General features: G+C 42.8%; 1 protein-coding gene across 9 annotated transcripts; it reads right to left on the reverse strand.

Moving 5' to 3' along the window:
* Positions 1 to 179: 179 nt before the first annotated feature.
* LOC126871856 (uncharacterized) lies at positions 180 to 24944 on the reverse strand. Of its 9 annotated transcripts, none has more exons than XM_050631140.1 (9): positions 24743 to 24944; positions 20224 to 20556; positions 17309 to 17555; positions 5643 to 5865; positions 4899 to 5064; positions 4162 to 4440; positions 3827 to 3972; positions 3111 to 3383; positions 180 to 2518 (listed from the first exon to the last, which is right to left on the reverse strand). In XM_050631140.1, the coding sequence occupies exons 3-9, from the start codon at positions 17334 to 17336 to the stop codon at positions 2374 to 2376; spliced, it is 1260 nt and encodes a 419-aa protein (XP_050487097.1). In that variant the 5' UTR covers positions 17337 to 17555; positions 20224 to 20556; positions 24743 to 24944; the 3' UTR covers positions 180 to 2373. The 9 variants fall into 9 exon arrangements, with proteins under 9 accessions (XP_050487097.1, XP_050487095.1, XP_050487096.1 ...); XM_050631138.1 differs by having other exon boundaries at positions 20224 to 20575; XM_050631139.1 differs by having other exon boundaries at positions 20224 to 20671.
* Between the last annotated feature and the right edge of the window lie 106 nt (positions 24945 to 25050).

A 25050-nucleotide genomic window follows, 5' to 3' on the forward strand; every position in this document is an offset into this window, starting at 1 on the left:
TTACGAAAGACGATAGAACTTTTTTTTCCCCTCTCGTGATCATGATTTTCATCATAATCATAATCACCCTCTTTCCTCTTTCCTCTTTCCTCTTTCCTCTTTCTTCTTTCCTCGCGTTATCGTCCCTTATTGTTCTCGTTGACATTCGACACCTTCCCTTCCCTCGTTTTCTCTTCTAGTTTTTACAATTTCTCTATTGCTTTTATCTCTTATTTACTCTTTCGTCGCGTAATCGTGGAACGCTATCGTTATGATTGTTTTCTGCTTTTTTTTCCTCTTTTCTTCTTTTTTCTCCTCTTCTTGGCTTCTTACCTTAATTACAGCATTCTTTCCTCGTTATAATCAGACTGACAAGGATAATCACAATTACGATTACGATTGTCATCACTATAACTATTTATCGATTCAAATCGTTAATTATTAATTACGTTACCCCTTTTGATTCATCGAGATTATCGTCTGCGCGACAGTACTATCTAAATGATAATGGAAGAAGACCCGGCGGAAAGGCACCAACACAAGTTTCGCGTTGTAACGTAATTACGTAAACATGTAGTCGGGTTCGCGTTTATATCGTTCCTTTATCGTCTAAAATTCTAAGATTCTCGATAAAACTTACGAATAAGAACAACAACATCGATCGTTAGTATCAAACTGCCAATACATAATATAGTATAAAACGATAAAGTAACGCCAACAAATAATTAATAAATAAACAAACGGTCGAACAATGCTCGACACGACAAAATCAAGCAGCTTGACGAACAACGATAAAATAACGATTCTTGAAAAAAAAAAAAAAAAAAAAAAAAGAAGAAAAAGAAAAAAGAAAGAAGAAAGCGAAACATAAAATGTCGTATTTGCATCTAAAGGCAAAGATAAAAGATTATAAACGCGTCCCGATCGATGGAAAAATTTACAACATTGTTAATACTTGGCTCTCTGGTTTTTCTAGTTTTCTAGACACGATCGCGTGCATTCCGTGCATTCCGTGCATTCATACCGCGCTCATACTCGTCACAAGTCACAGACGCACATACATACACGAAGGATTTCTGCTTCTGAACTGGCAGTCATCAAAGCGTCGTTAATTAATCGATTAAGCACGATCAAGTATGAGAAAAGAAGGCATTAACAAACGAACGAAAGTTGGAAAGAAGTTTCGAAAGTGCCCGGGCACTTTTAATTTCGATCGAAACGAACGGGGCTGGTTTGGCGGCACGATTTTTCGCATTTGATTAGCACAAAATAACGAAACCACAACGAGAGTAACGTAATTATTCGATTTAAAGGAAAAGATATATCGATCGTCGTTTTCCCCTTCAACCTTTCGATTAATCTAACTCTTATACTTTTATTTTTAATCGCGCATATCGCACGTACATATCTATAGACAAGTATTAAAAAATAAAACAAAAAATGATCGACGAGAAGTACTTTTCACGTTTTTTTCCACGCACAACTATTTAGTCAACAACGTCCTTTTAAAAGTTTTGATTTTTTCTCTCTAACGCGATACAAACACGATTCTTCGCTCTCCTTCTTTTTCTTTTCTCTTTATTTCTTTTTCTCGAATACGAAGAGAACGAATTCCAGTTCTTTCCTTCGTTTTCTTCGTTTCCTTCGTTTGTTATTTACAATATATATCTATAGTACGCTACGCATTCCCCTCTTTTTACAACAGTTCGTTTAACGATTAATTAGTCTGTTAGTATTTGCTTCTGTTTCTTTATTCGTACGTTAAGCTTAAACCTTACTATACAAGTGCCTCTTGGTATTCTCCTTTAACTTTTATTTCGTTAACTCTGTTCCTCGCTTTTTCTCTTTCTTCCATAAAACCCGGATCTTTGTTCGTTTTTGTCTCAAACAAAAACTACGTGCTTCGATAAAGTTTCGATATTTATATTTTTTTCCTATTATTTTCTACGCCTAATTACATTTTCTCAGACTCGTCCGTACTCCTCTTTCTCCGTAACTGTTTATAATTCTCGTACTCTTCTTCCTCGTATTACGATCTTCCTGCTTTTTACAGCCTAACGTTTTTTTCTCCCAAGTAATTTTTTTTCTCTCGAACATGGTCCGTTCGTGTTCTTGCTTTTCCTACTTCTATACGTCCATTCCCTTCGAGTCTTAGATTCTTCCTAGATATTTCGTTCGGCGTACAACGATACGCCGTTTTCTCTATCTGTTTAAATAACCCCTTTTCTAGTTCCATTCGACCGATTCCAACGAAGAATTCCAACTCGAACAAAGTCACTCGATCGGAAGTCACTGTCCGTTCTTCGTTTTCTTCATCCTCTATTTCCCACCGAAGGGATACCTTTGTGCGATTACTGACCGTTTGCGAAAACGTTCTGGCGAATCTTTAGAGAACTAAAAGAGAGTTTCTTGCGACCAGGCCGGTGGACTGGTTGGTAACGGCGCCGGCGGTGGTCTATGCCTGAGCTCGATGGCTGGAGAACACGGCGGAGAACCGGGGCTACTTTGGCTGCTGGTGCTCGTAGAGACGGCCTGAGACCTGTTGATATATTCGTAACGACAGCTTTTCCCAAAGTCATTCCATGTAAATAAGTTTGAAGTAAACGCGAAAATCGGAAGCCGATCAGAAAAGAGCGATGGAAAGTGGATAAATAATTTCAAATTTGCGAAAGACGACGATACAAAAGGTATATCTTGTATTTACAAATAACGATATAGAAGCGGTAGTAGAAATGATGAAACAACGACAAAAGTTTTGAAGAATAAGAACGTCGACGGGCTGTTTCTCGAGCCCGTCGTCTCGAGTTTGTCGTCTTATCATGGAAAAATTGATTTTCGACGTTAACGCGCGCGGAATTTCCTCGATTCCGCGTAACCATGCGATCAAATAGGTAGAGAACTGACCCAATTAAACCGTAACCGTAACCGTAACCGTAACCGTAACCGTAACCGTAATCGTAACCGTAATCGGTTCGAACACCGTATACCGCTATATAGAAGGCATATTCGTCTTGGTATATAGCGTTAAAATTTGTTAATTTTAGTTTGGTTCGGTTAAGAGGGCAGTGGTAAAGACGCAGAGTCACCGACGCTTAGAAGCAACGAAGGAACAATCGTTCGACTAGGTATACCTAGAAGTTTCAACGGCTGCGCTAATACTACGACAAGCTTGACAAGGTTTGCCTTCAGGCCGCCGTCTAGGGACACATCCAGAGCAACCATCCCATTTCTCGACCGTTTTCTTCTTTTTCGAGGGTACCCGAAGAAACCGTCGACAACTTGGCCCGGGTGCTTCGGAGTCGGTCGAGAACCCAGATACTTCATCCTCCGTGTCGAGACACTCTTCTTGCTCGTCGTCTCTTAGGAAGACCGAGTCGGAACCGAGCGACCTCGAATTATTCAAGCTACGAACGTACAAATGGAACAAGCGTTAAGATTCGGATCGATTACAAAGGGAATGGAGAGGATGAAATCGTCGAGGAAGAAAACAAGGTGACACACCGATTAAACGGATCCAAGTGTCGTTAAATTTACGTACGACTAGAAAAATTCGATACTACGAGAGTATAATAGTAGTAATGGTAGTAATGGTAGTAATGGTAGTAATGGTAGTAAGTAATGTAGAAGATGATAAAAAATCGTTTCGTATGGTTCATTTTGTTCGTACAGCGAACAAAATGCGAGAATACGTTGTTACGTACGCGTGCGTTACGTACAAGGAATCGCGCGTGTAAAAATATTTTCGTAAACAAAAAGCCGGAAAAAGCGTGGCAAAATATTATTCGTTCGTCCGACGCGTTACAACGATATTTTCGAAATTATTTATACAAGTTTCTACGTTAACAACCTTGAGTCTGGTTCCGGAGGATCGACACTGCCCATGGAAGCCAACGGTGCTCTTTTGCCCGCTCTAGTCGCCGTGATCATCGCCTCGTTCGCGTAAAGACCTGCTTCGCTCGTGCACGGGGAAAGCTCCGGGGTCGGTTGAATTACCTACGAACAAACAATCAAACAACTTACGATTTTATCATCGTATCGTGTACTCTACGTCGTGTACTCTACGTTGGAATCGAAGAAATGATTTCAAATGATTTCACGCTGCGAATCAAAGTGGAAATGTTGCGTCAGCGGACGAAACGTTAAGATTCGAACGAACGTTTGTTACTGGAGGCTAGCGATTACCTGAATGTCGATGGGATAATAGAGATCCCAGGGTTCGTCGTGGGCAGCGTATTTCGTGGAAAGCGTAGGGTGAAGCGGCAAACATGGTACCGGCATCGCGGACCCCCTTCTCTCGAGGTAACTACTCCCGGTGCTGCTACACGTCACCGAACTGCATCTTCTTTGTTCCTCGGGAAGCGGCAAATTCGGCTGCTTCGTTGGTGGTGTCAACAGAGCCTCGTAGCCACCGCCAACCGACGCAAAACGCGGCCCGATTTTTGGCAAATGAGATTGCGACACCTTTAACCGTAATAACCGTCGTCATCGTATTATCGTCGTTCTTTCTTTCGCGATATATTCTACCATATATATATATATATATATTCGAAATCTTCTATTAATAATAAATAAATTGCCGAATAAATCGCCGATTATCCCGTGACTTGAGAAATTTTGTATCTTAAAAATCGGACATATGTAATCGAGCGTTTTTACGTTATATCGAAGTATATTCTCGCGATCAGAAGCAAAGCGTGACAGACTCGCTGGCATAAAAAACCATCTATCTTCTGACTTATCGTGGAATGCAAAAAATATTCGATTCGATATGATTAAAAAGTATAATTACACCTATAATTCAGCGTAATCTCGGATTATACGGAATTACGACGAGCTTATAATCGCCGGATTACGCTACGATCGTTACGATTACAAATATCGATAAAGATCGGTTTAATTCGACGAACGGGTAGACCGACCTCGACACAAAGAGATCTTCTAGGGCCGTGATCCGGTCTAGGTGGTAATCTGGAAATGGCTTCGAGAGCGGCTGCGAGGGCTCTTTCTTCGGCTTCTGCTTCGGCTACCGCTGCGGCTGCAGCTGCGGTCAGTCTTGGATCCTCCAACTGCTTGCTCGATTTACACCTATCCCACATACCCTCCTTTTACCCTTCTTCTCTCATTTACACCCTTTCTGTCTATATAAAAACACAACTTTGCTCGCGTACTTTCATCCTCTACCTCGAGAAGCAAAAATCGTATTCGATCCCGATCGTGTTTGATCCCCATCGGAACACGGCGTTTCTTTTCTTCGAAATTGCTAGAAATATTTTTAGAAACGTTCGATCAAAAAATCCGACGTTAAAACGCGTTAAAACGCGTTAAAACGCGTTAAAACGCGTTAAAACGCATTGAAACGAGTCGAAAGCGCGACCAACTGACTTGCCTGAAAATCGGGCTGAACGTTTTCGAAAATTTTGCGACCTATTCTCTGTATATACGATATATTGGAAAGCGCAACTCCGATCGAGCTTCGTAGATATTTAAACATCCGTAAAAAGCTGATAAAATGACGGCAATTTTCGCAAATTTATACGATATTCCGTGCCGAAACTCGAACAACTTGCCCCGAGTGAGTTCGAACTGTAAAATTAGTCTTGGTATATAAAATAACGCGGTAAAAAAAGGGAAGATGGGTAACAGAGGAGAGAAAAAGAACTCACCTGCTTTTATAAACAAGCAGAAGGATCATAAGACCGAAAAAACCACCGAGAGTCGCTGCGATTCTGACCCCGGTCATAACGTCGTAAGTTTTGTAAAATTCGATTTTCAGTTGCTCCCGCTCGCTGAGGGTCGACGTCGCTTCCGGCAGGAACGTCGTCGAGTCCATCCTCCTCGTCGTCGCGTTGCTCGCGTTCACGTTGCTGCCTACGACACTCCCCATATCTGCACACACACACACACACACGTACGACTCTCGATTCTTATTAAATATTTTCTTTGCTCGTCGAGGCCTCCGTGACGCGATTCTTCGATCTCGTACGTTCGATTTGCGCGTTTATACGTAGAATAGCCTACGAATTTAAGAGCGCGATCGATCAACGATACGCCTGACAGGAATCCCACGATTCAAAGTTGAACGTTCTCCAAGAATTTTCTTCGCAACGGACATTAGCCGACTTTTTCCTCTGCGTTACTTTTATATTTAACCAAACAGATGTACACCGCGTGGAATCAATACCTTGTTTTATCGCGGCGTAGAAAGCTTTCGCAAATTGACCTGAAACGATTAATTCGCTCTTTTAATTTACATAGATTTTCGGTGCTCGAGGACTGAATTTCTACGACGTCGTCGTCTTATTCAAAAATGTACCTTCTTTCTGTCTTGAGAACGCCGAATTACGAATTATCAAATTCTTATCGAATTCTATCGTACGGGGAATAATTTGGCAAAAGGTTTATCTTTAAACGAAAACGATTAAATTAAAAAAACGGTAAACGTACGAACGGAATCCTTTCGACGATTACGTCGTTTGTCACGAAAATACGTAAGACTAAGACGCGTCTTGTCATAAAGTCGGATTCGTGCGGCGAAAAGGAAAAGTACCGCGACCCTTTGACACAGTTCCGACCGCGTACGAATGGTCGCGCGAACATAGTTATACGAGATGTATGGACACGCTCGCTTGAAAATAAATCCCGGTAAAAAGAGCGGATCGACTGTAAGTTTCAGAACGTTTCTCGCTACGTTTTTGCCCAACGAAAGTCGCATCGTTCTGCGCAATATTTTTAGAAATATCTGCCGTATATTGTTCGAATCGAGTCGCACACGTCCGGTAGAAAACTGCAACTGCGATAGGACGCGATCGACTTTGATCATCGACCGATATTTCGAAAAGTTATTTTTCACTGTCAAATTATCGGCGATCTATGCTTTTCACTGGAACTAACGGGTTTCTTCCACTTTCAGCTACTTTCTATCAAAGTACTTTTTTTTTAGGCATCGAAACGACGTCGAAACGATAAATTCAACAAAAACGCGCTTCCGTCTTTTTCCTTTGATCTTCGTCTATATTGCGAATCGTATTCGCCGTTAAATGTATGGCAGATGCGACGCTAAAGATACGACGAGTCAACAACAGCCGACTGGAAAATAATTTTTCGTTATTAATCAAATATCTACGATACGTACGTAGGAGACAGTTTTTTTTTTTTTTTCGTAAAAGACATTTTTTACAGGAGAGAATTAATCGTTATAAAACGGTGACGAACCATCGAGTTCGACGGCATTCCTCGTAACAACGACGGAAAATAAATTTTCTATCTACTGGACGTGGCTGGTTGTCGATTCGAAGCAAAAGCATCGTGACCATGTGGTACTGGTTGGAAAAAGTCGCGGCTATCGAATTCCAGTGATAATCGATAACGCGGAACTTTCGAGGGGTGTCGTATAGAGTGGCACTCGATCGAGAGCCTCGCTACCTCGAGAACAGAGAACAGAGAACAAAGAACGGAGAACGCTTTAGAGCGAGAAAGGCTGGCGAAACGACGATAGAAAACGGAGAACGCGACATCTTTTTCACCAGGTTTTGTATCCTACGAAAGTTTTCGGCCGTGAAATCGCGTTACTTGCTTTACGATCGATTCCCTTCGTTACGAATAACGTTAAGAACGTTTAAAAATGGCGATGGTTCGCGGTTTCTTGCATCGTTTCTAAACGCAACGACGATACCAACTCTTCTATCGCTTTATCGTTTGAATAGGATGCGGCGTATGGAAAGCGCGTGTTGGAAATACGAATAGACAATTTCGCTGTAGAGCATCGCTGTAAAAGCGGCGAGTGGTCCGACTCGGCTCGGCCGTAGAGCAGCGTTCTACTCGAACCACACGCCAAGGTTCTGGATATTGATTTCAAGCTGAGAGAATCGATGGAGCCTGTCTTACGGCGTCTCGATAAGTCCTGTCACTGATAACGTTTCGCCGTTCCACGCAGAGACCTATAGGCGAGAGGCCGATTTCCAAAACGACTCCACAGACACGCACAGACATCGGTGTACGAAACACGCACAGGCTAGGCTATATAAACGTGCGAAAACAAAGATGAAACATCTGGTAAAGATTTAATCCAGAAATAACTCGATAACGTGGAATCGTTCAAGAACAATTTGTTATTTATTCCCATCCATAATTCATCGCGTTCTTTCAGCTATTATTACGATCGTCCGATACGAGAATGTTTGTTTTGATAAAAAATTGTACGCCAACCCACGTTCTCCGATCGGTCGTTACAGGACCGAATAATTACTCGCGCAAGGGGAGAAAAGAAGCAGCAAACCGAAACCGGAAAGAAGCGAAAGAGAAAAGAATCCGACCAAGTTTGCGGTTTGCGGATAGGAAAAACACGGCCGGTCGAAACGGAGAAAAGAAACGAAACGAAACGAAACGAAACGAAACGAGTAGACGCGTTCTTTGGACGTTGAAGAGAAACGGAATCGGCGGTGAACTCGGCCGAAATTTCGACGTTTCGCTCAGGAAGCATCGAATAAGCGGGTTAATAGGTCGATTTAAGCGAACGGGGACGACAACCTGTGGCTGGTGTGCGGTAACCCTCGAGGATCTTACCTTACGAAATCCTCCGACAGCTTTAAAGCTATTTACCGTTGGCATCGATAACAACCGAGTCTCCTCGAAACGATCGTCGTGCGTATTCTACCACGATAGAAGAAAGAATCGAGTCCAGATCGTCCAAATTAAGCTCGTTCGTAATAGCGATTCGCTATTCGATTCTCGCGCTTCGAAGAAAAGGTAGAAAATTGATCGAGTTGAGCTTCGTTTTGAAATTAATAAGTCGCTTAACGTTATTACTTCGACGTAATTACTTTCGTCTCTTTACGGAAAGTTTTACTGAAAAATTAACGAAAATCGCTACCTTCTTACAAGGAAACTCGTTTCTTGTCGTAAAAAATGAATCGCGAGCAGCTAAAGAGGGAAACTAGACTGCAACTTGGGCAGCGACGAAGAATTCGTTCAGTCCCTTTTCATCGTGTTCTTCCTTTCCTTCGAAGAGAAACTCCGACTCGAACTCGAACTCGTCTCGTTAAACGTACAACACGGTATCTTTCATCGCGAGATCGATGCCTGTTATTTTCACCCGAACTTTTGTCGTTACGCAACGCAAAGGGCCTGGAAAATTATACGACTGCGTGTAAAGCGCAAGTACTCGCACGTTCGTTGGCTCGACGACTTAACGAGAGTGCCTGCGTTACTTGCACTTGCACTTGCATTACCACGCATTATGACGCTGCTACGTCGCTTACTTTCTTTCCGACATTACGCAATTTACACATAAACTAACGGGAAATTCGCGGGACATTTCGTCCGATTGGAATAAATTAAAAGTTCCGTGCTTTCGATCGTCCGATAATTTCGACAAAATTCCCGAAAGAAAAGAGAAGAATCGAGCGATAAAAAGTTAAAAGGCTTATTTCGGAGAATTTAAAAGCAATTCGGGATAATATCGAGTTTATCGAACGGGCTTTCGCTATTTTTCGCGTTAGCGTGTCAGTACGTCAAGACGAATTCAATCGACGCGGAATGTAACGTTTATCGATACGCGAAACAAGCAACACGTATACGAGCACGCGTTATTTCCGTGCACGTTTCGACTGCACGTCGCTTTTTCAAGCACGGTATTTTACCGTTTGGCGGAAAATAGCGCAAATCGTAGTTATCGAATTGGCTGGATTTCACGCGGTATAAATACTCTTATCTTAATCGCCGTCACATTGTACGTCCAACGACCGAACAACCTACTCTATAGTTAAGTTGAAAAGTAGCGTAGAAGAAAAATCGTCAAACGTCATTGCGTTTCTGTAAAAAAAAAAAAAAAAGCATCTCTTTACTTCGAATATTTGTCGTCGCTCTATGCCGTTCGTTCGACTCGGATAAATTTTTATCCGCCATTCTTACCCTATCGATACTCCGGAGCGAACGATCGTCGCACCTCGGTAAAATACGCACGGTAAAATATTACCAAGGCTGCGTAGTATCCCGCTGCTGATCGGTGGAAACGAACGAACGCAACGTGCCGCGTAATCGAAACGGACTACGATCATCGGAATCGAGTGTCCGGTCGGACGGAGCTTTATCCTCTGACAAACAAGCAAGCGTCCGAGATGGATAAATCCATCCTTTCGATCGATGAATCTCATCGCCGAGACCGAGACCGAGACCGAGACCGAGACAGCGTCCACCCCGTAAGTCGAACCTACGTATTCCATGTTATAATATTTCTCCGCGAACGTAGTACGTGGTAGTAGAGGTGGGGGTGGGTAGCTTCTTCGGAACAACCATCGACGCATCCCATTTTCCAAACGCGGACGTACGTACGAACGAAATTCGCGTCTATCCAGCGGAAACGACCAAATTGATGATAACCGACGCAACACGTACACGTCCAACGACTCTGGCAAACTCGATTTATGAAATCGAGCCGCATCGGTGGTACACGACCGTTCCAGACGTAGTAGATACGAATATAGTTACCGTCTTAATTATAAAATCAACGGTATACGTACTTGCGTCTCGACCGTCGAAACAAAATATTCGACCGATTTACGAGAAACAGAAGGGGTTTAGATCCCGTTCAAGAGCGTACGAGCAAAAAGCCGTACCTCGGATCGTTGCGACGTCGGTACAATTCTAAAATTATTTGTTACGACTAGCTCGAACGTAACGTTTTACGAGCGCGTAATTCACATATTGATTCAATCGATCGTTTACGAAACTCTCGTTGATATATTAAAAAGAAAAAAAAAAAAAAAGAAAGAAAAGAAAAAAGAAAATTGAGTAGATTCGAAAGATATAAGATTCTACGTAGATAACATCTTTGCGTAGATATCGACGTAGATGTCGACCAGCGATCGAGACCGGGCGACATCGCGACGAACGTAAAAAGATAAATCCTGTACCCGAATCTACGAAGGTATCGTTCTTCCTTCTCCGCTACTACCGAGAGAATCGGCAGCGAATGGCAAAAACCATTTATTCTTCGTTCTATCGATGTTTCACCCTTCGCATCGATTCGGTATACGGTACGTACGGCCCTGAGCCCTGTAACGTCGATCGTTAGCATCGTTTCGGATAAGAATCGGTATGACCGCTATGACCGGTGTTTCTATACACCGATGTACGTAACGATACCGTCGCGTCCCTCGACCGGTAGCAAAGACCGAGCAATTCGTAAAGCAATCGAGAAAGAAATCGTGCTTTTCCGCGCGATGGACAAAAGGGGTCGTGTCGGAGGGGAATCGATATGGGGCAGGTAGGCGGTCGAAGGCATTTCAACTCGGGGTGGAGAGGGTAGACGGAGGAGAAGTGGTCGGGGTGGTTGAGCTGGCAGGGGAGCCAGGTATCGATTGCAGGCTGCGAGAGGAGAAAGAACCCCTCCCGTTGCTCCATGCCCTCTTTCCAGCCCACGCACTACGGGTCACCGGGTCAAAGCTCACGGCCGGCTCACTGTTGCTTCTGCCTTTTCTCGTCGCCGTTTCGATAGTACGACGTTCTCCCCGTGCACCTCGCAGCAAATAGAAAGAAGCGGCGTTGCGATTTTCGGTTAAAACCGCGAAGAAATTTCGCCGCGCTCTTTCGCCACCCACGTCTTTATTTATTACGTCGACTGGTCGCTCCGCTGACTATGAAAATCGTCTTGTTTCGCCTTCGTGGATATTGCCCGCGAATTACAACGGATTACAACGAAAATACGTGATCTAATCGCTTAATGGACCGCCGCTCGTTGTCGCTGCTGCTTGGTTGATACGACGACCTATCAGTTGGACGTCGCAGCGTGTCGACGATTATTCGCGCCTTGCTTTAGAAACTTACGCGCAACACTACCGTTGACTCTTTTCGAAGTTTCTAATCCATTAGCGGTAATTTGTTTACGCTTCGACAGGCGATGACGTATAGATGATCGATAGCAGGATTCCTGTATTTTCTTGGTAGATCCGGCTCGCTGAATGTCCAACGGCGCTTTTACGCGTTTCGTGCAATCACGTAGCAATATAAAAGATATCGGATCTTTATCGGTAGCCGAATATGTGATATCCCTTTTGTACGTTTCTTCTAATTTCTTCTAGGGGTAAAAAGAGATTAATTTCGACTACGAATATCCGTTTCGTTTGAAAAAGAAGGAACCTTTGGAACCGAACGATCGTGGATCGATATAAAATAGCGAAGAGTAACGAGCGAATCAGAGACGGAAGAAAATAGGAGCCATTATGGTTGAGAGAGAGAGAGAGAGAGAGAGACGGATGGTGCGCTCGAAAAGCTGATACTCGGGACTGATCGTACTTCCGGTGACCGCATCCTTATCGGTATCGTTTACGCTCTCTGTCGCTTTCATCGCTACTCTTCCAACCTGGTTCTTTCTTTTTACGTTTCGAACGCCCGATAACCGATAGCGCGATATTTCGAGAGAAACCGACGACTCGTTGAATCGGTAGCTTCTCCCTGCCACCGACTCCGAAAGACTCGATGCCGAACTTTCGCAACAACTATACGCGAAACGATGACGCGGTGCGATCTGTTTTTTTTTTTTTCTCGTTTTTGCAAACTTGGTCGCTAGAATCCAATTTTCCAGTTAACCCGACTCAACGAGATCTACCTCTACAGACAGGATTTCGTTCTCGCTGATAAAATATAGAAAAACGTTGTTACCCGTGCTAACGTAACGCGATGCTCGTATTCAGACTGACTCGTAATACCGGTATTTCCATCTCGCTACCATCCACACCGGACAATTCTCATCCATACGTATATCGTGGAGAGAGTTACGAGGTCTTCGTATCGAGCAGCGCGAGTTCACCTACTTTCTCGTATCGTGAAACGCGATCGTCCTTCGACGTTCGAGTCGCCGAAATCGAGCAGAGATGCCGAATCGTAGCGTCTCCGTTGTTTCTCGATGCTCTGAGTAAAAGGAAAGCGGGGAAAAAAGCACCACCTAGGTCGAAACGAGGCGCCGTAGAGACTTTCGATTTACCGATACGATCGCGCGACCGTGCGAGTCCCTCTGTTGGAAAGGAAGAGTAGCGAGATCGTCGAAACTAAAGCCACGGGGAGTCGAGTATCGCGAAGCTCGGTCGTCGGGTGATCCTTGAATATTCGTTATCGTTTCGACAGGAGCCAGGCTCGAGCTCCAGGGACGACCGAACGTTTCTGGAGTGGTGTGCACTCGAGTATAATTAGATGTCCCAGTTTACACGGCATCTCATTATGGAATCCATTCTGCCAGCCACAAAAGCTACGATACGTGCTTACATCGGCCGCCTTCCGTTCTCCACCCAGTCGATAATAAGCTCACCGCCTTATCGAAATTAACCATCTGCCTCGTTGCGCTTCTTGTATTTCACCCGCCCGACCGTTTCAAACACGATCGAACGATCGCCCCTTCGTTTCTTCCTAATCCTTTTCCTTCTGCCTCGCCCCTTTTCAACGCGCGCCCGCTTATCGACGTTCTCACAGTGACAACGTAACGTCGTTTCAAAATCACGTACCAACGGACCGACGATATTTCATCCTCACGCCACGCGATAACGTATATTTTCTAAAGCTAATACGCGACAAAATGCTTGGCAATTACAACGGTCGAACGTTGTATCCTCGGCTCTTTCCAGTCTCCAGCTACACATACGATAACGTTAATTATTTATATTAATTATAATCGGTTATATCAATTATCGATGCGATTTAGTTGGTTGAAACGGATCAACGCTTCGACCAATCGTACACTTGGTTTTAACGTAGATCGTCCATAAGGTTTCGAGCATACGATTAATATTTTTCTCTTATACATTTTCGATATATACGTTGATTCGAGAAGGAGACAGCTGGCATTAGACGCGACGTTTAGCTTTCGTACGTTTCGTCCGATGGGTATTCGCAGGTAGGTACGTATACCGTAACGATTATCTTACTGTAAATCGATCAAGGTGCCCGTATAAATACTTTGGAGCGGCAGTGTACATCGATCTTTCGTTGAAAGCGTATATATATCGGCTATTTAGACGTAGCTCGAGCGTTAATTTTGGATTAGCTCTGATACGCGCGATGCTTCCATAAGGATAGAGAAATTACTAATCAACGGACCGAGGACCGCGCACACCTAAACGAACATTATAAGAATCGATCGCGTGCTTCAACCGGTAAAAACGCCGATTTTTTCGCTTTCCACTCGTTGCGCGAGCTGTTACTTGGTCTTTCGTAACGTCGCGTACGCGGTAATCGATTTGAAGGATGATTTTGACGAAAAGATAATCTCCCCGAGTTGTACCTCGAACGATCGATGCAATCGAACAATCGTAGAGCTATTAGTCGTACGTTTTCCTTGTTAACGAAAAAATCCACAACGAATGCAATACGATACTCGAAAGACAGATCGCGCCAATAAAATTTTCCAACCGTTGTCAAATTGGATCGAACTTTACCGGATCCAGAGACAGAGGTTCTCTTCTGCGAAAAGTATGAAACTTAACAGAGCCACCGGGCAATCGACTTTCGAAAATTCGAAAACGCGAAAACGCTTTAAAAAGCGTGGGAGTGTGTTTCTCGTTCGTCGATAATCACGTTGCAAGCGATATAGGAGGAAACGATTCTACGATACGTTCGATATGGATGCATCTAGCAAAGAGGCAGGGGCCTCGTAGAGGATGGAATCCGGTGTAATTAGTAGTTCACGCTTGACCTATTAAAAAACTTGTCCATTCGCTCGCTACGAGAGCCATTGTGCTCCGGGCTCGTCAAAATAATCAGCTGCGATCAGCCTTGTTCGTCGTTGAACCGAATTCTCGGTCCATCGATTCGGCCAACGCCTCTAATTAATATCATTTAACGATCTCAATTTCTCGCTACTCGTTCCGCGATCGAACTACGCGCATTTTGCGTCTAGACGAAAATTTGATATCATCGAGGGGGCACCTTTTGTATCGCTCGAGAACAACGTTTCGAACATCGGATCAAAGTCCGCCGTATTTTTAATTCGGTGAAATCCGATGGTTCGTAAAGGCTGGTTAATTAACCGCATCGGACGATGGAAACGTACGATAGCTGTACCAACGGGAACGGCATAATCGGCGGAGACTTCGAATCGAATCGCCGTTCCAGCGATCACGGCATCGAGCAACATCGAATTGGCAAGAGGAAGAAAAATAAGGTTCGGCGTGACGCGAGACGAAGGCGAAACCCCGTACTACGGCCCTTTGGCGAAAGAGTTTCGGTGCTCCCTGGAATTTTTTCTTACTCGAGAGGAGATAGCCAGCCCGAATCGAGCCCGGTGCCGCTTCGAAGTAGCTCAAGGTTCGCCGTTAAGACCGCGGCGTCGCGTTATAGCTAAACCATTTGTACGAGAAAGAGAAAGAAAACGAATTATTTCGAGTGGAAAGTTGACCCGGCGAATCTTAAACCGCTGGACGATTGCTGGAGGATAGCAAAGAGCCCGATTAAACCGGACCCGAAGAAAGAGAAGAGGACAAAAGGGTAAAAAGGAAAACACGGGACGTATCGCGCGGCTGTTTTCTCGCAGTTTCCGCCCCGAAACGTCCCGAGTACCTAGAGAATTTTGTTTTCGCGGAGGTAAACGCTCGAAATAAATTGTCCAGAAAATACGATTTCCTTCCTTCGCCAACGCTCAACGAGCCCCCGTTTAATTCTTCCGCGTTTCGTTGTTACTTTCGAAAGCGTGGTCGGAAACTATGGCGAAATTTCGTGCAACTCGGTCCCGGTAAATCGTCATATCGGAAGCGAAATCGATCGAAGCGATCGGTCGATTCGACGGATATGCAAAAGTTGCTACGCGAAGAGCTCGTAGAAGAGAAACATGCCTTAGATAGGCAACCGTTTGTAACGTCGATGATCCAAGGTCACGCGTAGAATCCATCAGAGGAATAGGAGTTGAAATTCAACGAGACGAATTTAGACCGCGGCCTTCGGCTCGGATTCACCTCGATGTAACCGTACAAGTTCGATCAGCCGAACGCTGCTCGATTCGTTCGACTATTATTTTAATCGCGTTTTTCGTTCAAACCCGCAATGCCACAGACTTATCAACGAATTCGATATTTCGTTTCAAACCAACGATCAAATTATACAAGATTAACGTGATTATACGAACAGTGACCTGCCGTTCGACAAAATTTCTACTTTATTAATTATTTCAATCTATTTCTCTATGTACTGTGACGATATTGAAAAAGAGGGGAGGAGGGAAAGAAGAAAGAAGAAAGAAAAAGGAATTAAACGGCGTGTCTGTACTTTCTCTTGGTCGTCCGATCTCCGTTAGGTATCTTGGAACAAATAACGCGACAACGATCATTTCTGACGGAATTTCAAGAAATTCAAGTTGCCCGAACTAGACGAAACATGCCTCGTCGTTTATGGTCGGTTTTCGTTCGTTCGGTTTCGTTCTTACAGATATGGCATCGTTGTTGTCTCTGGATCGGTCGAAGCGACGAAAGCGACGCGGAAAAACGAGCCAGGTTGCGAGAAAACAAGTTTCGTAACGAGAGCGTATATTCCACGGCTCGTTTCCGAAATTTCGTCGGTAGTCTGGCGAGCGTCAAGGCCTCGAGCGTAAACAATTCGATTAGGTCAAGATTCGCTTGGCCGATTTTATCCCGCGAAAAGAATCCCTTCTATCCGTAGGCGAAGCGTTACGTTCGAACGGCAAACAGTCATGTTCCAACGTCGTAGCGCGCAATGTCCGTGGCCTTTATAGCATTTGCCGCGTTTCCTATACCTCGTAACGTACAATTTCGCCACTCGATAGAAAGTTTGAAACGTTAACGGCGTATCCTAGCCTTTGCCTTTTACCTGATAACCCGAGTCGTTGGTAACGCGCTACTCTCGATAACGCGAAACAAACAAAGGACCTTTCTTCGTCCTCTCGTACTTTGGTAACACGTGGTGAAAAATTGCGTTCTAGGAACCGCGGTAGAAGGAGGTAGCTGTGTAACGAGAAATTGCGTCACGTTGTCGGAGAATATAGAGGTACGCGCAAAAGCAAGTGGAAAAAATATAGAATAAAAGGTGGACTCGTCGAAATAAATCTTACTCGTGGAACGTCGTCGAATCTAATTTGCTCTTAACGTTCGACGTACGATCATTCTCGAACGTTTTTGAACGAAAAACGAGAACGTTCGACGCGAAACGTTGGAAAAAGATCGTGGCAAATTTAAACACCGCGCAAACGCAAACGAAGCAAGCGCTTGATAAACATACGATGACGGATCATCGTTTGTTTTCGAGTTGTAAGATTTGTTTCGCTTATTCGAAAATTCTTCTTCCCTCGGGAGAAATTGTCGAAAAAGTTGAAACGACGATTGATAGGAAAATTTACCTCTATCGATGGACGCAGGGGTCGGCATCGATGCGACGAGAGAGAGGATATCAGTGGCAGTGATATCGTAGACTCGAACGAGCCTCCTCGTCCACTTCCTCCTCCTCTTCCTCCTCTTCTTCGTCTTCTTCTTCTTCCTCTTCTTCCTCGTCCTCCTCGTCTTCGTCTTCAGGACGAGGCACGGATCTAGTGGTCATCTCCGTCTTACCCACGGCCGCGAGTTCATCCTTACCACGCCCGATAACACCTACCCTCTCGAACAAACGCGTAAATAAACGTTTTCAACACATCCATTAAAACAACGGTCGAAATAACGCGATCGATCGTGAAAGATAATCGGAGCGCGCGAGAAATCCGTCGACCAACGGTATTCGTAAGAGATTCGAAAAAAGCTCGTTATTTATAGATTTGTACATGTTGGCGAATTGCACGGGAATTTCGAAATTCCTTGCCGTTAGAAAACTTTTCCAAATTTCGAAAGCTCGAAACCAATCGCGCGCTAGTTGCGGATAAACTTATTCCCAGTGGTTCGATGGTTCGATGGTTCGATGGTTCGATGGTTCGATGGTTCGATGGTTCCTGCTTCGGCGGAAAACATTTCAAACCCGTTTGGGGGGATCGAACGATCGAACGATCGAACGATCGACGGAGAAGAGACGGAGCTCGGCGAAATCCAGTAATTCGCTTTAAACGACGAAATCGTTCCAAGACAGCTTGGTTCGTTCGCGTTTGTCAAACTCGGCACGGTCGTGAAATAAATACGCGATAAATACGTACCGCGAGTTGAACTCGAGCTAAGCTAAGTCGAGTAAGATAATCGAGCGAATTAATTATAAAACGGACCACCTTTCGCCACAAGGGGTTTCCCTTCGATCGAATCGGTTTATACCTCGGGCAACGTTCCCACACGAGAAATCGGAGATTTTCTCGAACGCTTAGTAGTACGATAGGTACGATTCGTTGAAACGATAAACGAAATATAGATAGAGCTGCTTTTTTACAAAACACAACTCGAACGGTTTGCGGATAAAAGGTGTGAAGATAGGGGGGGAATCGTTCCCGTAGTCGGTTGAAGTCGGAAGAGCTGGAGTGGATAATTGATAATAACCGATCGACAGGTTCCGATATTTATGGAGCACTCCCAGGCGGCATGCACGCACTTCCTTCCTGTACACCTTTAACGCTCACCGTATCACTCGTTATTTCCATACGTTAACATTCGTCGTGTATTTCTCCTTCGCGACAAACGATACAAAATTTCAACGAAACGTCTCTACGCTATCGCGATCGAAATTTCCTATCCGCGTCGATATTAAAGTCAACGATCAAAGGTAATTGCAAGGGCAAAACATCTTCCATCGTATATTATTTCCTGGCAATTCTGCTAGACCGTACGCGTAGCACGAGTTACCGTAACGTAAATATATCAACAGCCATTGATTTCGTTTGTACGAGGAACTAACATTTTTGTAAGATCGAATCAAGCTCGATTGCCCTTTGATATCACGCTACCTCGCGTACCTCCAATTCATCGCTGCGCTTCGTTCGTATCCTCTATTTAAATGCTTCGCATTTTCCATCAAATTTGAACGTGAAATTTTATTTCATTTTTCAACGATCGGACAACGTCCGATCGTTCCGCTTCCTACGCTTCGAAGCTCCACAGACTACTATACGTACAACTATATATAACTATGTATAACGATACAAACCAAGGGAAAAGGAAAATATACGAATACCAAAGCCCATCGAAAGATGTTAAAATCGAACAAGGTCGTTCGATCGACGTTTGCTGCGCGTCGATCGACTCGCGAAACGTCACGACGCTCCGTGCGAAAATTCTTTCGCCGACGAGATAAAATATCGCGGTCTTTAACTTTCGTTACTTAGAACGCGTAATTTAGAAGGTTCGACCGTGACAAAGGCGTAGTTCGCGCTGGCGTGTATATCGTTAATAAGGACAGCGGTAGGACGCCGAGAACCGAATACCTCGTGTTCCGCACTCGGCGCTCTAGTGCACTCGAGAGGAGGCCAAGAGCCCTGAAACGTATCGCTGCTAATTTCTTTCAAAGAGAAACACGTCCTCGGTGAACCGAGGCTCTCCGCCCTCGGACCTTGCTAACGTTTATTCCGCTGAAACACGTATTTCGGTCTGGGTCTCGGTCTCGGTCTCGGTCTCGGTCTCGATCTCGGTCTCGGTCTCGGTCTCGGTCTCGGTCCGAATATCACGATGCTGCGCCGTCGCTCAACTTTTAAATCTCTGCCCGTTTTGATCCTCCTTTAAATCTCTAAATCCGTTGTTCGGTCGCGGTGTCCGAAGCAGCTCGGAAAACACCGACGATTCTCTCGTTCGTTCGAGGTTCGCTTCTTCGGGTTGTCGCGAAAATAATTCAAAGGGCAAGATGTATCTTGTATCTCGAGATTACACGAGGCGGAGCATCTAATCGCGAGTAACTCTGATCGAGACTCTTCGATCTCGAAAGTGAAAGATCTTGAAATTCCAAGATCGCGTTACGAAAGGCGAAAAATTCGCCAATACAAATTTCCAAGATCCGCGGCTTCCGCGATTCTTCCATTTCGAGATTAAAAAGATTTCTTCGTCGCTTAACGCGTTGACTGCCGCAACCAGATATATCACGCCGTAACCTTTAATTTTTCAACAAAGTATCGTGCTTTTGGGCGCCTTTTCTTCGATCATGTTGTCCAAGTCACGTTCGCCTTGTCGACGATTTCTTGCTCCAAGAGATTCGCTTTATTTCAATCGTTCTAAGATTTAGCGTGGATCACCCACCACCACCACCACCACCACCACCACCACCACCATGGCCAGTCAACGTGTTAACACGCAAATTTTGTTTACGCGTCTACTTGCTATCTTCGAGTTGAAAGCTATCGGATCGTTTTTAAAGACTCACCTCAAGTTTCACGACTGCTTCTCGTCCTCGTCACTGAACAGGCGACCATCTCCGCGACGTATCTCTTCTTTGTTCGCAACTTTTCCTCTCTAGGAACCTCCTTCGACCGACATTTCGCCACGCTTGCATATGCATATTACTCTATTGCTCGACTATGCCGTTGCTTCTCCTTCTTATCGCATTTCAATCGTCACTGTACCGGATCGCCAGACCGATTCGGAGTTCGCTTTTACCACAAAGTCAGTTCCCTTCGCAGCATCTTTTTCTCTCGATTTTACACTCGATTCCCGTACGATCCGCGTCCTTATTCTTCATCGTCGTTCACTCGCGCTCCTAAATTTCTCCCAAGTTTCTGTTTCAACCGTATCGAATGTTACCCGACACGACGATACACGGCGGAAATTTCCGACCAATTGTTCGTAAACACGACGTACGCAACGTACAAATTCTAAATGGCAAATGTAGTTGCACGCGTCGAATCGAGGCAAATCGTGCTTAAATTGTTTATACGAATGTTGGATTTCTATCGAGAAACGTGTCCGCGCAGTGTTTAACCGGATGAAACGATTCCTGATGTTTTTAATCGTTTCTACCTTACGATATTCGCTGTATCGACAATTCTCTAAAGCTAAAAGAATCAACGCTACGAAGCAAATGCGAGAAATTAAATGAAAATCGTTCGAAGCTTTCGAGGTAGTAATTTCTCTGTAAGGAGGACGAACCAGCGAATTTACCATTACGTCGACGAAATACTCATTCGCCGAACTACCATGTCCCTTATCTTTCTTTCTTTCTTTCTTTCTTTTTTATTTTCTGTTTTTTTCTCCCTTTTTTCTTTTATCGTTATCCCTGTTAATCCTGCAATACCGATAGATACGTATCAATGATACTACGAAAATGACTCGAATCCGTAGAAGAAATACCGTATATATCTTTCTTCGAAATATATTCCTCTATTTTCAGCTTTTTCAGAAAAAATTACCATTGCACGTTATAATAACGCAAATATATAACGCGTAAATTTCACTAAATCGATTAAAGGAAGAAACTTTCTCAAATTTTATAGTTTCGTATAGTTTTATATATGTATATTTACACGTACATCGCGTTCATTAGACGGCCAATAACTCGTTAATAATATCAATTAGAATACTACCTTTTTCCATCCAACACGATCAATGTCGGTATCGTTGATTAAGAATTGGAAAAAAAGAAAATAAGAAGAAAAAGGAGAAGAAAACGCGCTTAATCGTCAAACGTTAGATTTTCATCGTTTCTATCGTTAACGAATAAACGTTTTCAAAGTTGCTCTCATCCATGACGAAATCACTAACGAAGTAACTAATCGGCTAATTATTAGAATAATTAGAAACGTAGCTACCGATGATTACGACGATTATTAGAAATAGAATTATAGAATTTACAATGCATCAAATATCTCACCGATATGAAGATAAACTAGGTCGCGTAAAAGTGTTACGAGCCATTTCGTCGGAAACTATTCAAGATACCAACCAAACTCTTCTTTCATCCCCGCAGACTCGACGAGCTAACGTTCTCCTCGTTCCTTCGAAATAAAACGAGGCGTAAATTCTTTTACCTGCCTCCTTTGGGACAGCCCTTTTCTCCAAATAAGTCTATCGATCGATATTTCTATATTACAACGCCTTTAATAATTACATTAATAGGCATTTAATACTACGTAAATCGTAATAACGATACATGTTTCGTAGATATCTGATATATCGCTTCTTTGTAGCGAAAGCGTTCGAAAACGCAGAAACCTATGTAGCGTTTCAATTATTTTGATCGCTTTTTGCCCTTACCGAACTTTGATTTGAGCAAAAGTACCGTACGTGAGAATACATTCGCGCGGTACATCTATTGTCTTGGCGAAAATAAATTTTACATACTTGGCTTGCAAGTGAGTACAGTTGAAAATAGATGCTTCGATAAATTCCAACGATAAAATTGAAAAGACATCTTGTCTTTCGTTAAAACGTAATATACTTCGCTGAAACGTAAAGTTTCGCCACACGCAACGTTCAAAATATCCTGCCTTTTTCATTTCAGTTTCATTTCAGTTTCATTTCAGTTTCATCGCGCTTTACGACACATGGAATATTAAAATTCAGAATTTCAGAAAATGCAACGTCTAAGCCATTTGGCCATTAAGAAGCTGGAACTTTTGTATTTTATTCGACCTGTCGCACACCTTTCTTTCGCTAAAACGTAGCAGCACGCTTTACAACACGTAGAATATTAAGACTTGACATTTTTTCAAAATACAATGTTCAAAGTGTGTAGCGTGCAAATACTTTTTCCACTAGAATCTCCTATATTTTATTCAACGTGTTCCATTCTCTTCCATTAAAATTTACCACTCACTTTATAGTACGCACAAAATGAAAAAATTGAATATTTCAAAAAATGCAATGTTCAAATCATACATTTTTTTTCATTGGAACCTAGTTTACTTCCTGTCATATGAGACATCGAAATCTAAAATTGCCCAAAGCACGATACTTTCGATGATTTAAAGTGTCATCGAGCGCCAACATTAAGAAACGATTTCCAGCAGAAAGGAAATTTTATAATACCATCGGACCAACTACTACCTGTATCTTCCAATTTTATTCCCTTTATGTGCATGCCGTGTACAATCCTTATTACGTTTCGTGCATGATTCCGCGCGCGAAATGAACGACTAAGCATTTCCGTAATACGTAAATAAATATATAAGATAATTTGAATAATAATATATCGCGCCGTTTTATCCGACACTCGCGTATCAAACACGCGATTTTACGTTCAAAGAAATAACAGAACACGGGGACTCGCGAAATCGAACTCGCGTTTCAACGTTACTTGGGAAATTTTTATGTATATACGCGTATACGAAATGTCTTTAAATCTCATAAACACCGTGTAATGGGATACGGCTGTCGTGATTATATTAACAAACTTTGAAACCAGTCTGAAAATAATAGAACAATTATAAGATATTTATTCGAAGCATACGCTTGGCAAAAATCGTCGAAATATTTCAACGGTCGATTTTATTCGCTATGTTAGTAAGTCACGATATTTAACGCCAACTGTATATGTTTAAGCCTACTACATTGTATACTAACTTTTCCATTAAGCGTACGCTTACGATAAATGTCTTGTAACTTTTATGTACATTTTCGGATTCTCTTCAAATTATGTACGCAATTATAATCACGATAATCGTGTCTCGTTACAGTACAGTGTTAACGAAATTTCAAAAAGCTTTATATAATACACACGATATACTGATACAAGTTTTCTCTGGTAAGGGTTTGAATACTTTCGTGAAAAGCCACGTTCGTTATGTTAATCAAACTCGCGTCTCGAGTCTCCGATATAACCTTATCTTTTGACATTTCGTGCAGTGAAAATGTCATGAAAAAATTGTCTCTCCCCGTTCATGGCGGTTAAAAGGACAAAAAGAACAAGCAAAGAAAAGGAGAAAATGGAGACACGGACTTTCTCTTTCCCTTTTAAATAACTGCAGCATAGAAAGCTTCGTGAAATGTATATTGTAGGTAAAAGGAGGTAAAAGATGTAGGCGAGGCAAAAAAAAAGAAAAAAAAAAAACAGGATAACAGAGAAACAACGGTGGCGTGCAATATTCCAGAAACGTTTAGTTTGTTACACAGCTATTCGATAATCAATAACTCAAAAAAATCACTGCCGTATGTCAGATTGCACTATCATGAATCAATCAATCTACAACCTTCGCTATAATCTCAACTTTGACGGTTAAATGCTTCTAAAAACACCCTGTCCGTATCCATATATTATATACGCGTACGTACGTTTCGCATAAGTCTCTATATACGTGTCTGCCTTTATCTATACATATATGGTACGCGGGGACATAACCATATATACACCTATTTATTTCCATTGAAGCGAGTATACGAAGAAACGATTTAAACGATAAATGAAATCAATCGATCTCGATTCTCTTAACAAAATAGCGAAAACTGAACGACGAATCGATTTATCGTTTGCATTATTCTCTACGGTCAATTTTTATCTATCCAATACGTCCTAATCTTTGTTCTAACTCTCGCAGAACGTTAACACTACGATAAATTACCTTTATCAATTCGTTATATGTGCTTCATAAATTTCTTCGGCTTATTCATTATTATTATTATTTAAACATTAACGATTTTATACAAGAATAGTAATCACTTTAGTACTTATTGGATATTTACATTCCATTAAATAAGTCATTATTTGTTGTTACAGTATTAAACTAATCGGACAAGCGAACACACACTACGATATTAATTACAGCGAGTAGGGATCTATCGCATTTCTCTCTTGTCAATTACGATTCATAACCTTTCGTCAAATGTTCAAACGTACATGAATTTCATATCCTACAGCGTTAAACAATCATCTTCCATTTACGATAATATACACGATATACATACATACAGTATACATATATACATTTTCAATTTTACATGTTCATACGTACCTTGGAACACACATTCGTATCGACAATATATATTCGCAACAAATATATCGCACAATCATGGACAGAATATCACGCACAGGAATATTATAAGAAAAAAGAAAACAGACCGGATGATACAAAAAGGGAAAGAGAAAGAGAGACGAACAACCACTTTACAACAACATATTCACGGCATAAGCTCGCGCGGCCTACTGAAATATCAGAATCAGAAGGCATGCGTTGCCCTGACGGCTGGCTTCCCCCTCTAGATTCGATCCCCCACTAAGGGTAACTCACCCCCACTAGGGTTGTCAGCAGAAATGTATGTT

Source organism: Bombus huntii, chromosome 12, assembly GCF_024542735.1.
Source record: "Bombus huntii isolate Logan2020A chromosome 12, iyBomHunt1.1, whole genome shotgun sequence".
Classification (NCBI taxonomy): domain Eukaryota; kingdom Metazoa; phylum Arthropoda; class Insecta; order Hymenoptera; family Apidae; genus Bombus; species Bombus huntii.